Raw genomic sequence first — 16,586 nt, forward strand, 5'->3', positions numbered from 1 at the left:
GTATTATGTATTATTTGTTCTCTCATTGCCTCTGTGAGGATAAAAATGTATATAGCACCTTGTTTTCCTAGAGGATTTTTTTTTTTTTGTAGTGTGTAGGTGTTAAATATAAAATGTCTATATATTTATTTTGGAAATGGCAAAGCTTTCTTAACAAAAGAGAGTTAAACAATTATAACAGAAAACCCCACTGTGACAACTCTGACAAACAAACTTGCAGATACCTTTGCATCCATCACTTGCATACATACACAGATTTTTTTCTTGCATAAGTAAGACACATTTGAAAAAAAAATTGTATCTGATACTTGGTTTTAAACCAGGTCCCTATCTAGAACTTACTACTGTCTGACAGATAAATCTGATCTAACAGGGAAACTTATAATCTGTTAAAAATTACAAGACAACTCTGAAAGGTTCTCCAAGCAATAAAAAGCTCTAGTTCTCTAGTTCAAAACTTTTAGTTTAATGGTGCAGATGTTCACAAATGACATCACTAGTGGTTTTGTTCATGTCCAACCTAAGACATCAGAAAAGCATTTTTTCAGACATTCTGCTTTCTGGAAATAAAACCTATCTGCCTTAATTCAGCTCTGTACCACAACTCAAGTACCCAGAAATGACCACACACTTTTGTTTCATGATCTTTTCTATGTGGGATTTTGATATCTTTTGTATAAATCACCACCATCTACCCGCAATGATAAAACTGAAGTCAATGACTACTTTTGTATTACACTGTTAATCAACACAAGTTTAGTTAATGGTAAGTAGGAGCAAAGATTTTGAATTTGGCTTTAATGATGAATTGGGAGATAAAATACTGACACTGGCAGCACATTAAAAACATTCATCTTCAGAGATAAATTTACAGTTTCTAATATGGACTTACTCAGGTCTATAAAGGCTTGGCTAACTCAAAACGTGGTTCCCTACAAACTTTCCTGCAAGATCATATGTAGAGAATTTGAGACATTTTGACAACAACTCAATAAACATTGGAGAAAATCCTATTGTTAGTAACAATTGCCTACTAAATCAAGTAATTAGGAATGAATCTGTCGGACAGAAATGAGACAGGTACTGGGGGAATTCATATGATATCTAAGAAATGCAGACTTCAGAGAAAAGGAAACCATTAACATCAGTTAGTGGTTTAAACTATTGCCTAGACCTGTCACAATAAAATTATCATTATTGCCTTCTGAGTCTTCTTGTTTGTAACTTTCCACAATTGCAGCTTGAAGAAAAAAACAAAGACAAAAAGAAAGAAGCTCATAAAACATGTTTTGAAAATTCCAGAGAAGCATTCTGTTTTGCTAACTCTTACCAACATGTTTTACAAGATATTGAGACAAGGCAATCTTGGAGCACGTGATATTTTGCCACCTAATGAAACCTCTAATTTCTGAGTTCCTATACTTAATGCCATGACATCTGTTTACACAGATGCAAGATCATCATTTATCTACAAACACAACAAAGTTTTCCTTGAGTGCCATGCTGATAATAGCCAACTGACGTAGCCAATATATTCTGCTCAGTGGCATCTAACATAACTTCTCAGGACAGTTTATCAGTTTGGGCCTCATGCCACACTAATTCAATTTCACAAAGACTTGCCAAGTCAGCTGGGACCCAACATGGACACTGAGGTGAGCTCTTTATTTAGTATTTTACCTGATCAGTGTTTCCAGGTCCTAATTCTTGGCAGAGCTGAGGATGTGATGATGCGGGTGAAAGCAAAATAGCAATGATCCTGGTTAAGATAAGAACACGTGGACCATGCGATGCCTGAAGGACACAGTTTTCTCCTCCCTCAGCGTAAGTATTAGTCTCCTGCCCAGATGTTTAATTCACTCTATCTGTGCAATGACTGTATTTCAGAAAGGATCATCACCTGTGTTAAACCTGGATCCAAATAGCAAACCTAGTCACATATGTATAAATAAGTACAGACTAGGAAGAGCAAACCTATATCTACTTAAAAAAAACATTCTGTGCACACAATATAAGGTAGCCAGGAAGGAAATATGTCCAGCACCTAAATTACTGAGTTGCAGTAAGGAACTTTTACCTGCTTAAAATTCAGCCTTGAACCAAGTTCCCCTGGAGTTTTGTACCAAAAGCCTTTCTTGCAGAGGACAGTTCACTTTATTTTCAAACATGGCTGATAGAGATGGCAGTTACCCTTTCAACTGAATTAGCCAGTGGCTAGACCTGTTATCCAGTCTGTGAAAGTCTGGACAAGATCACACGATTCATACTCTGAAGAACAAATTTAAATCTCATCCTGGTGATCCATACAGGCTCTGCAAGACAACTACAGATGGTGAAAAATTACTTTTGTTTCAATAGCTTTAAAAAAAAAAATGTTATATGCAAGAAAGACTTCGAAATTACTATAGTAATAGTTCTGCAGTTTATTCTGCCTTACAGCAAGGTATTGCAGGCTGAACCTTACACAGTTTGTAGTTCAGATTTCTAACAGGGTGGTTACTGGTTAAAACAGCCAAGCAACCTGCCGCAAATCCCTGTACTGTTTGTGCCATCTGCTGGTCAGGAAGGATGGGAATGGCGCTGCAGGAGCTGCGCTGTGGAAGAGGATGCAGAGCCAGAAAAAAAAAAAAAAAAAAAAAAAGAAAGAAAAAAACAAAAAAAGAAAAAAAAGGAGGACAGCAAAAGGAAAAATCATGCTGCCGCTCACTGGAATCGAGGTGCAGCTGGGAGCTCCAGCTGGAAAGAGCTACCTAACAGAGCTCCAAGAAACCATGCCCTGGGAGCGGCGGGCTCCCAGGCCTGGCCCGCTGGCTGGCACTGAAAGCCCAGGGGGTTTCCACGTTTTTCGCAGCTATCAGGAGGAGCCGGCAGTGGGCCAGGCGGCTACGGAAGATGCAGGACCACCCCGACGGCACGGCTCTGTGCTTTATCCCCGGCGTCGGCGCCGGGGGTCCTGCCGGCCCGAAAGTGTCAGAGCTTTGGCGCTGGAGGGAGGCAGGGGCGGTTGCACCGCCGTGCGCTGCATCCCCGGGGGTGCCAGCGGGGTCACCGCCTGGGCCGGCTGCCAGCAGCGGAGCAGCACCGTGGGGCACGCAGCCCTGCCTCCGGGCTGCCCGCGGGAGGGCACGCAGGGGGTACCTGAACCCACCTCTCCTGGAGGTGCTACATGTGGCACCGCGCAGGTGGATGGATGCCCGAGAACATAACTCCTCGCGTTGGAGTTAAGCACCTGTAGCCACCAGCGGAGGCAGCGCTACCGGGCGAACGGGCGCTGTGGGGTAACGGGTGCCTGTGGCGGAGACGGCGAGTCCCTTCCCAGGGGTAAAACGGGGCGCTAAGGGACGGGCAGCGGGGACAAGCGCCCACGGCGGGACAGGCGGCGCGGCGTGGTAGCCGTGCCCGGGCTCGCCCCGCCGCAGGGGGGACCCAGCCGCTGCCGGCCGGCGCTGTCACCTCCGGGCCGCCGGGGGGCGCTGCGGGCCGCCCATCAGGCCTGGCGGCCGGGCGGCGGTTCCGGCGGGCCCGCGTGCGCCGTGCTGCACTCCCCACGCGTGGCGGGCTGAGCGGGGCCGGGCGGCGGCGATGTCGGTGTCGGTGGCCGCGGGCAACCTGCCCATGCGGCTGCTCCGCAGAAAGATCCACAAGCGCAACCTGAAGCTGCGGCAGCGCAACCTGAAGCTGCGGGAGGCCGAGGGGGCAGGTACGGCGGGGACGGGGCGGGGACGGGACGGGGACGAGGCCGGGCGGGCGGCCCTGCGGGGCCTCTCCCCGGCCGAGCGCTTGCGGAGCCGTCGCTGATGTTGTGTTTTTACCCCCCTTGTCTCTCCGGAACGTGCCCCCGCGCCGTGCAGTGCCCGTGCCCGGCGAGGCGGCATCGCAGGGCACCCCGGCGGCGGTCGCCCCCGAAGCAGAGGCCCCCGGGGCAGAGCCGGCGGCGGCCGAGGAGCGCGGGGAGGCGGCGGTCGCTCCCCGCGGCGGGGAAGCGAGGAAGAAGAAGAAGAAGAAGAGGAAGGCGGCGGCTGATGCTCAGGGCGGTACGTTAGCGTGACAAACACAGGCAGGCCCTCAGCACTGAGGTGTTCCTGGGGACCCCGGAAAGCGCCTACTGTCGGTTTCCGCCCTGTCGGACAGAGTTCGTGGGCCCGGCTGTGGGCAGCACCCTGGTGTGCCCGGGAGGTCCTCGGCATTACCGGTCCTGTTCCAGCTGTAACTTTGGAACTTTAATACATACTAAACCAGTAGCAACCAGTTTGTTGCATAGGATTCTGTTTTATAACGCGAAGTATGGTTGTTTTGCTTGCTTATAATAGATATCAAACACGTCAACCCAAACCAGAGCTTTGACAGCTGGGTGCCATCAGTGCTTGAATGTGCAGCCAGCACGTCTTCCAGCAGTGCATCCCACCTTGGGCAACAGCTTTGTATTATGAAAATAAAGTATGCTGGAAAACTACCCCCAAAAGCTACACCCCACAAGCGCTGCTACATCTGTGTATATTTTTACATGTATATATGCATAGAGACACATATGCACATAGGTATTTGAAGCTTCTATCCCTTATGTATTTATCTTTGTGCCACTTACTACAGTTATGCAGATAAAGAGGTGCTGTCACACTCAGCAGATTCAGGTACTTAAAGCAGAACGGAGACATTGCATTTCACATGTCCTGAGCACAAACTGTGTTGGAATTGGAAAGTTGATGGCTGCATTACAGATAGGAAATAATTTTGTAACTTGTTAGAGGATAATTTATCATGTTTCCACACAAAATGTCATATAATATACATTAAGCTTTGTTATTCTACTATGCAAAGTGGATTGTGTGGAAGGAGCTTAGGAATATTTTTGCTGTCTGCCTCAGAAGTTTCCACAGAAACTTGCCTCCCCTTCTCCTGCCCTGCTCCCACGCCATGAAAAAAGCATGACATTTGTACGTGGTTTATAGCCTAAAGAAATTCACTCTGTGGAAGAACTTTTAATGATGAACATATCCTTTGTATCTCTGACTTGTCTACTGTAAATTAACATTCTAGATACAGAAACTAAAAAAGCAAAAACTGAAGAAGATGAATCTGTGGAGGTAGAAGATGAAGATAAGCAGGATTCTGGAGAGAAAGAAGTGGAGGAGGAGGAGGGAGAGGAGGATGAAGTGCCCAGTTTACCATTAGGTGTAACAGGTATCTTGCATTCTCTTTTTCACGTGTGCAAAAATCCAGGGTCTGACACTTTCTTCCAGAGCAAGTTTCAGTTTTCAAATTAGTTTTATAAGTCAGATGTTTGAATGTCGGTGACATGACACTGGCAACTGTACAGTTGTCACTCAGTTACTGTTCTTTGAAATTTGCATTATATGCACACTCTTGTTAGTCTTAAAATTGCTAGTGAAAACATATTTTAAAACCTATATACCCACATATGTTTTACTGCAGAGGAAAAAGTCAATTAAAGAGCAAGATGGAGGTGTATGACTAGTAAACTTGGCAGGAGCAGCAGTGCATTCGTGTTTTAACAGCTCTGTAGTATTCTTAAGGACACATTAATAGGGAGTATTTTGTCAGTGTCTTAGGATATTATGGAAGAAAGGAATAAGGAAAAGTCCTTTAATTTTTTTTCATCTAGGTCAGTGGATGGAATTGAAGGAATAAGTTTGACTATTTTTTTTTTTTCCCCCCCTTTCTTCAGGTGCTTTTGAAGACAATTCTTTTACTTCCCTGGCTGGTGTTGTCAGTGAGAATACATTGAAAGGCATAAATGACATGGGTTTTACGCACATGACTGAAATTCAGCATAAAAGTATTAAGCCGCTTCTGGAAGGCAGGTAAGAAATACATCTTTTCAATCACTATATTGACCCCATATGTTGTGTAAATTTTGCTAGCAAGCTAACTACATGAAATGTGACTTTCTGCAGCTAAACTGTTGGGGTTTTTAAAATACTTTCTCGTATGTTTTATGTATTTGGTTTATAGACATTAATACAAGTGAACAAAGTATATCTGTGTTGCACCTGAAAAGTATTTAGGATAAGCTCACGGAAACTGCTTTGCATCTGGCTTTGGCAGCAGAGAAGTCTGTTTTCACTAGTCTTCTTATCAGGGTGTCTCAAAGACGCTGTCTCCTGCTGTCACTAGTGACAGATTACTGTGGACTACATCTGCCACCAAACTCTTAATACCAACTCTACTGGTTTTCTTTAAGCCTTGTTACATTTTTACATTGTCACTGTTGTTCAGAATAGGATTGTTCCTTTCTCTGTACGATCAACTAAATACTACTTTTTCTAACTTTGCTGTATACAGGGATATTTTAGCAGCTGCAAAAACAGGCAGTGGCAAAACACTTGCATTTCTTATTCCTGCAGTAGAGCTCATCTACAAGCTAAAATTCATGCCTAGAAACGGTAAGACTCTTTATTTCACAGTGGAATTTTACTGTGGCATGGCCATTTAGGGACATGGCTGGGAGGGGGATTGGAGAAGTTGTAACTTACTCTTGTCTGATATATTTTTTTAGGAACAGGTGTTATTATTCTTTCTCCTACTCGGGAGCTTGCTATGCAAACCTATGGAGTTCTTAAAGAACTTATGAATCATCATGTTCACACCTATGGTCTGATAATGGGGGGTAGTAACAGATCAGCAGAAGCACAGAAACTTGGAAATGGAATCAACATAATTGTGGCAACACCAGGAAGACTGCTGGATCATATGCAGGTAGATAAAATATTCATGTCTAATCTGTGTTAGTAAAACATAATAAAACTCCTGTCCTTGTCTGGCTCTGAATTTGTTAATCTTCTAGAACACTCCAGGTTTCATGTATAAGAACTTGCAGTGTTTGGTAATTGATGAGGCGGATCGTATCTTGGAGGTTGGATTTGAAGAAGAAATGAAACAGATCATAAAACTTCTACCAAGTAAGAAAAAAAATCTTGTCTTTCTTGGAAATCATTTGACTAACATTATGTATCCTTTATGACTCGATTATTATAAGAGAAGTCATTCATTTTTATAGTTCTGTAAATGCACTTCAGAGTGATTGTCTTACTCTGTCCTTTTCTTCTGATCGTTAGTACATATTACTTTATTTTACATCATGCATCTGAAGGACAGAGTTTTCATATGCACTTTAGGAATATAATTTTATTCATGTAAGATCCTTTTAGTTTAACATCTATGTTCTTTCATTCATCTTCCGCTGCCCATTTATTTCCTACAATTCATTATTTCCTAATAAGGCTTAAATGGAAGGGAAAAGGTCTTCTGACTTGCAGTTTGAATTTTCTTCATACCTCCAAGAACAGTATCTTAAGGACATTTAAGAAGGGAAGTTTAAGGCAGTTTAAGCTTAGGAGACTGGAACATCTCCCTTATGAGGAAAGGCTGAGAGAGCTGCGCCTGTTTAGCCTGGAGAAAAGACTGAGAGGGGATCTTACCATCTGTACAAGTATCTTAAGGGCAAGTGTCAAGGGAATGGGGCCAGGCTCTTTTCAATGACGCCCAGTGACAGAACAAGGGCCGCAGGCACAAACTGAAATAGAAGTAGTTCTGTGTGAATATGAGGAAGAACTTTACTTTGAAGGTGACAGAGCACTGGAACAGGCTGCCCAGAGTGGCTGTGAAGTCTCCTGCTCTGGAGATGTTCAAGACCCACCTAGATGCAACTCCGTGCTACCTTCTCTAGGTGAACCTGCTTTAGTAGGGGGTTGGACTGGATGCTCTCCAGAGGTCCCTTCCAACCCCAACCATTCTGTGATGAAGTACTTGCCTTGAAATCTTCTTCTCCTAATTTCTCATTTAGCTATTCATTATAATTGATGTATTAAACACATTCTCAGAGCCAAACAGGCTCTCTCCCTTTAACTTTCAAAATGTAGAAAAAAAACCCATGGAAACAGTACATGAAAAAGCAGTGATAAATAGTTTGAGGTTCCACATCTTAAATTCAGATCTGCATGTTTAAAATACAGATATATAAATGTAATAAATAACATCCCCTGAGGACTGTTAATGAACAGTGCTAAAAATGGAAGTAGGAAAACGATGTGTTCTTCATGGTGGAAAATTACAGATAAAAGAAATTTTTACTTTCCATGAGTTTAAATATTTTTTGTCTCATTAGGAAGTAAGTTATATTTTGAAACAGACACTTTGAAATAGAAAAGCAGTTTTTCAAAAACAGTGGCACCAGTTGTTCAGCAGGAACAATTGCTACTGTTCTTGCAGCTGTGAAATGGAACAGGCTAAGTCTGCATTTTCCATGTACTTGTGTAACAAGAAAATGTTACAGGATCAGGATGTGTATTTGAGCTAAGAGATGACAGGCAGGCAGATTTCCTACACCTGCTCTAAGACCTTTGAAGTCGCTGAGGTCCGATACAGATGGACTGCCACATGACTAAATAGCATGCACAAACGTGTATGTTCAAGACTGATTTTGCGAGACAAACAGTAACAATGCGCTTTTGTAAGTTTTTTCTTGCACAGTCTAGCATGATTTTTTTTTTTTTAACACAAGCATTTTAATATGGGAGTAAAACTGATTTATAGTTAGAATTACAAGGTTGGTCTCTATTTAAATCATTGGTCTGTATCTGAATTGGATTGCAAATAGTTATTAACATTTTCCCAGAGATAATAGTGTGTTTTGATAGCTGTTAGGATTTTGGGGGTAGGGGCAGCCTAAGTAAACATACTGTACAATCCATAATACAAATACACCTCTCTTTGTCAGCAGCAGTATGTTTAAACTCGAATTTAATTGAAAAAAGTAGGGGAGTTTGCAGCTGGAGATTTTATGGACTTTCTGTTTGAATTCTCGTTCAAAAAATGAGGCTGTCTTTTTCAAAATAAATATTTTTTCAGAGCGCAGACAGACGATGCTTTTTTCTGCTACACAAACCAGAAAGGTTGAAGATCTGGCAAAGATCTCTCTGAAGAAAGAGCCGTTATACGTTGGGGTTGATGATAACAAGGAGACAGCAACAGTAGATGGTCTTGAACAGGTAAAGCACAGATGTTATTAAAAGGAATATGATCTGTGAAGTCCACTATGTTTTTAACTGGGTTGTACAGACGCTATCTTAAAATGCATTTATCGTCCTAATGGGCAAAAGCTGTCAATTGCCTGAAGGGCTTTATTTAGTCTCCTAACTATAGTAAGTTATGTGTATCTAGTCATTGTTTGCAGGACACATGATATAAAACCTCATGAAGTAGTAATATAGTTACACTTGTCTGTTCTTACCTGTATTACACACCTACACTCCAGTTGTCTTTCTAACTATTTTCATGTTGGTTACTAGAGATAAATACACTTCAGATATATTTCATTATTGCTGCTGCAGATAGTAACTAAATGGAGTTGCACAGTAGTTTGTGTTTGTGCAGTTGACATGATGAATGTTGTTATAAAATTACCGGTAGCTAGCTATTACCTTAATGGAGTAAACCAGTAGCAAGAATTCCATAAACTAAAATTCTTGACATCATAAAAAAAATGTTAGGGACCCTATGCAGTTTTTTTTCATGCCTGATGTCAGTAATTGAAAGTTCTGGAAATTAATTTTTATTGTATAAACTAATTACTTTTCACTGAACTTATGCTAGTAATTTTAATTAAAAATTACTTCTTCATATTTCAAGTTAGTACAGAAGTTTCTTGTCAGCTTTATCGTCTTTAGGAGTTTCATGTACAAAGGAGAGGGACAGCCCATAAATAGAGTGGTTTGGCCCAGTATAGCTGGAAGAATTATTTGTTTCACAACATAACACTTCCCTGATTTAATGGTATTGCTGAAACAAAAGTTTGTTCCATACTGCTTTATTTAACAATATTTTAAAAATTTCCAGGGATATGTCGTGTGTCCATCTGAAAAAAGATTCCTTTTGCTATTCACATTCCTCAAGAAGAACCGGAAGAAGAAACTAATGGTATTTTTTTCTTCATGTATGTCAGTAAAGTACCACTATGAACTACTCAACTATATTGATCTGCCTGTTTTGGCCATTCATGTAAGTATTTTATTCATTGATTTTTAATGTGGTAGTGGTACCTGTAAGTTGCTACTGACATACTTGCCTTGTTTTTTTCAGTCCGGTTTCTAATAAAAGACGCTGTGTTCAGAAAAATGATGATGATCTCGATTAGTCTGTAGAGGAAGGAGATAAAGACTGTATAATAACAACACCTCAATACTGTTAATCTTGCTCTTTTCCAGACCAGGACTGAACACTGGTGTTAATTTACACTCTGTGTGTAGAAAGCTTTCTGTTTTCTTCCAAGAGGTTGCCTTTTACAAGCACTAAAACTCAATTTGTGGAGCTAAGCTATTGTCAGAGGAATTCAAATGCTGTGATCTCTGAAGTGTTGTGTGCTTTTTCTAAGGCCAGGGTGATGTTTGGTTTTATTATGCCAGTTCTTACCATTTGGATGAGTATTTAAAATACTTTGTCAAAACCACAAAATGTGTAGTTTAGGAGAAAGAATTGACTGAAAGTTTATGAAACAGTTATAACTGACCATAAATGTCCTTTTTTAATTTTGTTCTTGTGGAGGTTTTTTTGGTATACTTTGATAGAACTGATACAAGTATGGTAGTTGGTTGATTGTTTTTTAACCTGTAATCTATCTTATTGCTAGATTTGCAAATGTCCTTTTTATACAGAAAGATGCCTCAAATTATTTTACATTTTTGGCAGTGCTATAGTATGTGAAATGAGATTTAAGCTTACAAGTTGGCAGACTTGTTTGTTTGTTTTTTTTTCCTTCAGTTGATAGTTCATCATTAATGCGTCTGTTCCCTTCTCCTTCTAGGGCAAGCAGAAACAAACCAAACGTACTACAACATTTTTCCAGTTCTGTAATGCAGAATCTGGAATACTGTTGTGCACTGATGTAGCTGCAAGAGGATTGGATATTCCTGAAGTTGACTGGATTGTCCAGTATGACCCTCCAGATGATCCAAAAGTAAGTTAAGGAGATAAGAGAAACTTTGCAGCAGCAAGTCAAATCGTAGCTACAAATGTAGTTGTAGAGAAAAGTTGAAACTGCTGCTTGACAGAGGCCAGGATTCAGCCATGTTCATCTCTCACTGCTGATTTTTTCCGTTTCTTTGACCAGCTCCTAGGAAATGCTCCATGTAGCTGAGACCTTTGTTAACCTTTTTAAGAGCTGCTTTTAAAAACTTTATTCTTTGTGATGTTAAATTAATTTGAAATCTAATAAGTTAAACAACAAAACTCTTCTCAGGAGGAGTATGAGCTAATATGCATCACTGTCTCCTAACAGCTTTTGCAGTGGAAATTTGGGGTTTTCTTATTTGAATAAATGTCCAGTGTAAACAAGCAAACCTCAGAAAACTCATTTCTGACATATACAGCAAATATACCAAAAGCAAGGTTTTATTTTCGGTTATAGTAGAGTGAGATTTTTTTTTTATTTATTTCAGTAAAAGGTAAAATACTTCTAGTCAGGGATTCTGTCTCAGCCTAATTATGCTTTGCATCTTCAGCACTTAAGTTTCCCTCATCCATGTGTCAGTGCTAAGAAAAAGTCTTAAAAAATAATGGATTATGTATTACACTAATGTTAAAATCGGGGGGGGATGGAGGGTGGGGTGTGCAGCTGTTTGATTATTACATGTTTGAAAGACTGATTGGACTTGCTGTTTCTTATTTTTTCCAAAAGGAGTATATTCATCGTGTTGGTAGAACTGCCAGAGGCATAAATGGTAGAGGGCACGCTCTGCTCATTTTACGACCAGAAGAACTGGGCTTTCTTCGTTACCTAAAACAAGCCAGGGTAAACTTATGTCTAACTTTTAAATTTTTTTAAACTGTGCAACAGGTTTTTTAAAGGCAAAAACTGTAACAATCAAATATTTTAATTTTTTAAGCAAATAGGTTCTGTTGTTTAGACTAAAGTCAGCAACACAAAGGTAAATATTAAGTGTACATACAGTAGCTTTGCGAATGTGCAACTTGTGTTAGTAAAAACTAAATGAATTTTCTGTGACCTCTCTGTGGAAGGATACTGGGAGTTTGACCATCCAGAGGAAATAAAAAACCTGGATGTTGCTTCTGTAGGTTTTGGGTTTTTTCTGTTTAAAGACTCAGTTCCATTTTGTTTAATTCCAAAAGAAGCATAGCTTTCTTCAAAACATAATCATTTTAGTATGAACAAACTGCACGGTTTTTTGGTTGCTCTCCAGATTTTTGCCACTTATAATTGAAGTGGTATAGCTTCTAAAGCAAAAGTTAGAGTGGTAAAATTACATGACATACTGAGCACCTTTACTATTCTAGCTTAAAGGAAGTGATAATACTGGCATATCGATGTAAAGGCAAGCAATAGGGCAAGGGGAAAACAGCCTGAAGTTACCCCAGGGGAGGTTTAGATTGGAGATTAGGAAGAATTTCTTTACTGAAAGGGTGGTCAAGCTTTTGAACAGGCTGCCCAGGGAAGTGGTGGATTCACCATCCCTGGAGGTAATTAAAAGACATGCAGATGTGGGGCTTAGGGGCATGGTTTAGTGGTGGACTTGGCAGTGCTGGGTTTACTTTGGATTTTCTGATCATAAAGGTCTTTTCCAACCTAAACAATTCTATGATACAGCTGTGGTATTAAAAAATGAATCTTCTGTAATCCAACAGGTCTTAGGTCCTAAACACGTTCACTATTTACACAGCATAAATAATTTTTATATTTTATTTCTTTTTTTTTGTTTAAGGTACCACTAAGTGAATTTGAATTTTCTTGGTCAAAAATTTCAGACATCCAGTCTCAGGTATGAAATGACTTCATACTACAGCTACTCTGAATACCTGTGTAATAATTTATGTGGAGAAATTTATAGTCTATAATGGCTGCAGTTTAAGAATACGTATACTTGTTTAGAAAAGTTTCTGTAGATGAGTACTGTGCAGTAAATCCTTCTGTTATATTGTCCCTTTTAATAGCTAGTATTAAATTGTCATCATTATGAGGTATGAATTTGCTTGTAAGAATTGTTTTTTCCCATTACATCACAAAGCCATGGTGATGTAAACCTGCTTTCAACTTTTAAACAGAATGTTCTTGTCTGGCATAGCAAACAGGGGCTCGGTAGCTTTTACCGAATAGTTGTGTATCTGCAGATTAATTGTGAGTAACATATGTCTTAAAAGATGATTTACTTAGACTTCACTGTGCAGAAAGAGAGCCAGTATCAACACTTAGAAATGTTAGTGTGCAGTCCAGGTGTATTTTTAACTATCTGGTGTTAATAAAGCCCAGCATCAGCTAAACCTGTTCTGTGCTCCAGTGCTACAAAAATAGCCATTGAGCACAAAGTTGAATAAGAACAGTGTAGATAATTCTGTGGATTTCTACTGTTGTTTAGTCCTGTGAATCATTCTTCTGATAAGAGCTCTGTAAAGCTTCTTTGCAGTTTAAATTTGAAATACCAAGTACTAGAAGCAGTGAAGACAGTCCTTACAGAGAAAGATGATCCTAGTTACAAATGTATTAGGAAGTAATGGAAGTCTAATGTAACTTATTTTTAGTGTGCTGAATTAATATATACATTAAACATCAAATGAGGCACTTGGATCAAAAGAGTATTGGGAACTTAGCCCACAACAAATAAATTGTCTTAGTCTACACTAGTGCATCTGCATTTTTGTGTTAGAATTAATACTGCTTATTTTATGATGCGTTTGCACCAAATAGATAAGGCTACATATAGAATTACATGGATTCGTACAGTTTAGATGTCTGACATAAAAGTATACTGTTGTTGTCCATTAATTCTCAATACACAGTTTTGTGGTGTGGCTGCAGTTGTATACGCCTCGATTAGCTTGTTAGGGACAACCCAATTTAATATTTCTTTAAATTTTCATATTGCTGAGGCTTGGTACTGTAATTCAGCTTCAGGCTTTTTTGTGCCTCTATTTATAAAAGCGCTCTGATATATGTATGTTCACTCTACTGTCACAGGGCAATTTTGCTGAAATGAATAGCGAATGTCACTGCAGCTCACACAGTAAATAATCTGCTTGAATATGATTTATACATTTGGTACAGCTATAATTGGATATGCCTCTTGTTTTGTTTTGGTTTTTTTTTATCCCTCACCAGCTGGAAAAACTGATTGAGAAGAACTACTTCCTTCACAAGTCAGCCCAGGAAGCATACAAAGCTTACATTAGAGCTTACGACTCCCATTCTCTGAAGCAGATCTATAACGTCAATAACTTGGATCTTCCCAAAGTCAGCCTTTCATTTGGTTTTAAAGTTCCTCCGTTTGTTGACCTCAGTATCCTTTTACTACAGTGTTTCAAAGCTGAATTTCTGTGTTATGTTAAATGCAACTCATTGATATTCCTATGCTACTTCAAATCCTGATATTTTTTTTTGCTATTAATCACATAAATGCATCAAAGAAAATGTTAAATACCAAATACTAAAACTACAAAAAATGCCTACAAACATCTATGTCTTAGTGCACGTACATGCTGTATGCACTTCAGTTGCTGTGGGGTGGCAGATAACTGGAATGCATACATGCATACATCTTCTAGAGTATTGTTCTCATCCATGTAAAATACTTTCATTGAAAGGTGTTTAATAATCATGGAATATTGAAACAGAGGAGCAAGAGCATGAAATAGAAGACTGTATCTGGGCTACTATCAAACCTGCCAGTGGATGGAATTTGAAGCAGTACTTTGGCCAACTTAGCTGGACAACTGGAGGAATAAAAGCATTATTTACAATCACAGGCACAAAGTTCTAGTTTTGTCTGTGGTTATGCAACTCAGCTTTTTGTATAATGCTGCTACTTTTTCCTCACATTATTAACCCTTACAATACCTAAAAAACAACATTTCAAATGATTCCTTTTTAAGTTCTTTAACCAATAAAATTCCAGATGTTAACAGTAACCATGGCAGAAGACTACAGAAAAGAGGTGGAGGTGGGGGATTTGGTTACCAGAAAGCGAAGAATGTCCACAAAGCTAAAATCTTCAAACACATCAGCAAGAAATCGGACCGTCGGCAGTTTTCTCGTTAATTATATGTTCATTAAAATGGCTTGTGGCATTGGAATAGACTACCTTGATCAAAACCATCTTGGAGTTACTTCCAATATAAACTGCTCTATTCAGATTTTAGGGGTCTTTATGGTTTTGTTTCTGGGAACATATTTTATACAGGAAGACTCATTGGAAGGCAGACTAAAGATAGAAAGGGAGAATATGGCTAGCTAATGTTGCCACACTTGTTGTAAGGAAAAAGATAGCTGAATATAATTATCTTAAGTCAATACTATAGTGCTTTTTATTAAAGAAAAAACCCAGGTTTTATAGAAGAATTTCCTTCATTTACCCTTTTTCCTATGCAGGCCTCTGAAAATTGTTGGATTACACAATACAACAGATTACAGTGTAAGATTTAAGATTAAAAAAAAAAAATTAATCACATGAATCATTACTAGGGTTTTTAGTGCTACAGATCTCTGCTCTGTTCATCAAATATGCTGAAGAATGGAGGAAGACTCCTTTAGAACAGAACATACCTATAAATAATTAAGGTTGTATGAACTTATGATTCATTTCAGTCATATCTGTATTACAAGTACAGTGTCCAAGATTAAAAAAAAATCTCTTAAACTACATCTGAGACATGCTTAACACTTGTTTCTTTTAATGTTGTGATAAAATGGTAACATTCTAGTTTGGTTTTCTTTCCTGTTCTCTTTAAATCTGAATTTATCAATCTGGTAGTCTAGTGTACTCACTTATGAATATGCAAAGAATCAAGAAACACAAATTGCATAAATTGAAGCACTTAGCCCAGATACTGTTTTTTTAAAATGCTCCATAACCTTGATGCAGTGAGAGTTTTTGCACTAGTTTCTTGTAAATACAAAAGTGAATTGTTTCTTAGTATTAGTTTATTAGGTCCAAGATACTACCACAGGATTGAGGGAGTGGGGAGACTCGGTAAGTGAAATGGGATATAAATACACTCGAAGAATATTTTGAGGGAGAAATAGAAAGACTTCAGTGGAAGAGGAGGGGAATACACATTGCAAACAGAAGAAAAGTGGAGACTAAGTACAAAAAGAATACATTTGGGCCAAAGTAGAGTCTATTACGTGTATTGTTTTCATATCTACAATTGTAGAGGTAGGTATGTTCTTACAAGGCTACAGTGGTGGTGGGCAATAGTACTTTAAAAATCTGTCAATGCAAGGAAAGAAATGTCACAATCCAGAAATCTGGGCCCTGTGTGATTACAGTAGAACAGCTTTTAATTTACATCTAAAATGTAATCCAGGACCAATTATAAATACAAAAGCATATGTAGTTATTCCAGTATCAAATGGGCTGTTTGTTGTTCCTTAGGTCTTTTGAAGTAGCATGTCAGATTTAAAACTATGGTATGTGCGTTGGAAGTATTGCAGAAAAACACTGGCGAACTTTCTTTTGACCTTTGGAGAAACCGGATTGGGTTTTAGGGAAAACTTTAGGACCATTCTGTTCCAGTGCTTTCATCATTTAGAACTGTGTTGCCTTCTTTTGCCTTTTTTTCCC

General features: G+C 39.4%; 1 protein-coding gene across 2 annotated transcripts; it reads left to right on the forward strand.

Annotated features, from left to right (window-relative positions):
- The first annotated feature begins 3,501 nt into the window (after positions 1 to 3,501).
- On the forward strand, positions 3,502 to 15,662 carry DDX18 (DEAD-box helicase 18). Of its 2 annotated transcripts, none has more exons than XM_040604249.1 (14): positions 3,502 to 3,700; positions 3,852 to 4,034; positions 5,038 to 5,181; positions 5,687 to 5,822; positions 6,304 to 6,404; positions 6,518 to 6,717; positions 6,806 to 6,920; positions 8,869 to 9,008; positions 9,856 to 10,017; positions 10,820 to 10,972; positions 11,693 to 11,806; positions 12,735 to 12,791; positions 14,126 to 14,303; positions 14,919 to 15,662. In XM_040604249.1, the coding sequence occupies exons 1-14, from the start codon at positions 3,583 to 3,585 to the stop codon at positions 15,059 to 15,061; spliced, it is 1,944 nt and encodes a 647-aa protein (XP_040460183.1). In that variant the 5' UTR covers positions 3,502 to 3,582; the 3' UTR covers positions 15,062 to 15,662. The 2 variants fall into 2 exon arrangements, with proteins under 2 accessions (XP_040460183.1, XP_040460182.1); XM_040604248.1 differs by having other exon boundaries at positions 3,503 to 3,700; positions 3,858 to 4,034.
- The last annotated feature ends 924 nt before the right edge of the window (positions 15,663 to 16,586 follow it).

This window comes from Falco naumanni, chromosome 8 (genome assembly GCF_017639655.2).
Source record: "Falco naumanni isolate bFalNau1 chromosome 8, bFalNau1.pat, whole genome shotgun sequence".
NCBI classification, from domain to species: Eukaryota; Metazoa; Chordata; class Aves; order Falconiformes; family Falconidae; genus Falco; species Falco naumanni.

Excerpts from the sequence above, each read along its gene's own strand:
- DDX18 (XM_040604249.1), top strand. The coding sequence starts at position 3,583 with ATGTCGGTGTCGGTGGCCGCGGGCAACCTGCCCATGCGGCTGCTCCGC. Across the intron at positions 3,701-3,851 it reads GCGGGAGGCCGAGGGGGCAG|TGCCCGTGCCCGGCGAGGCG; the intron begins GTACGGCGGGGA and ends CGCGCCGTGCAG. Across the intron at positions 10,018-10,819 it reads TGCCTGTTTTGGCCATTCAT|GGCAAGCAGAAACAAACCAA; the intron begins GTAAGTATTTTA and ends TTCTCCTTCTAG.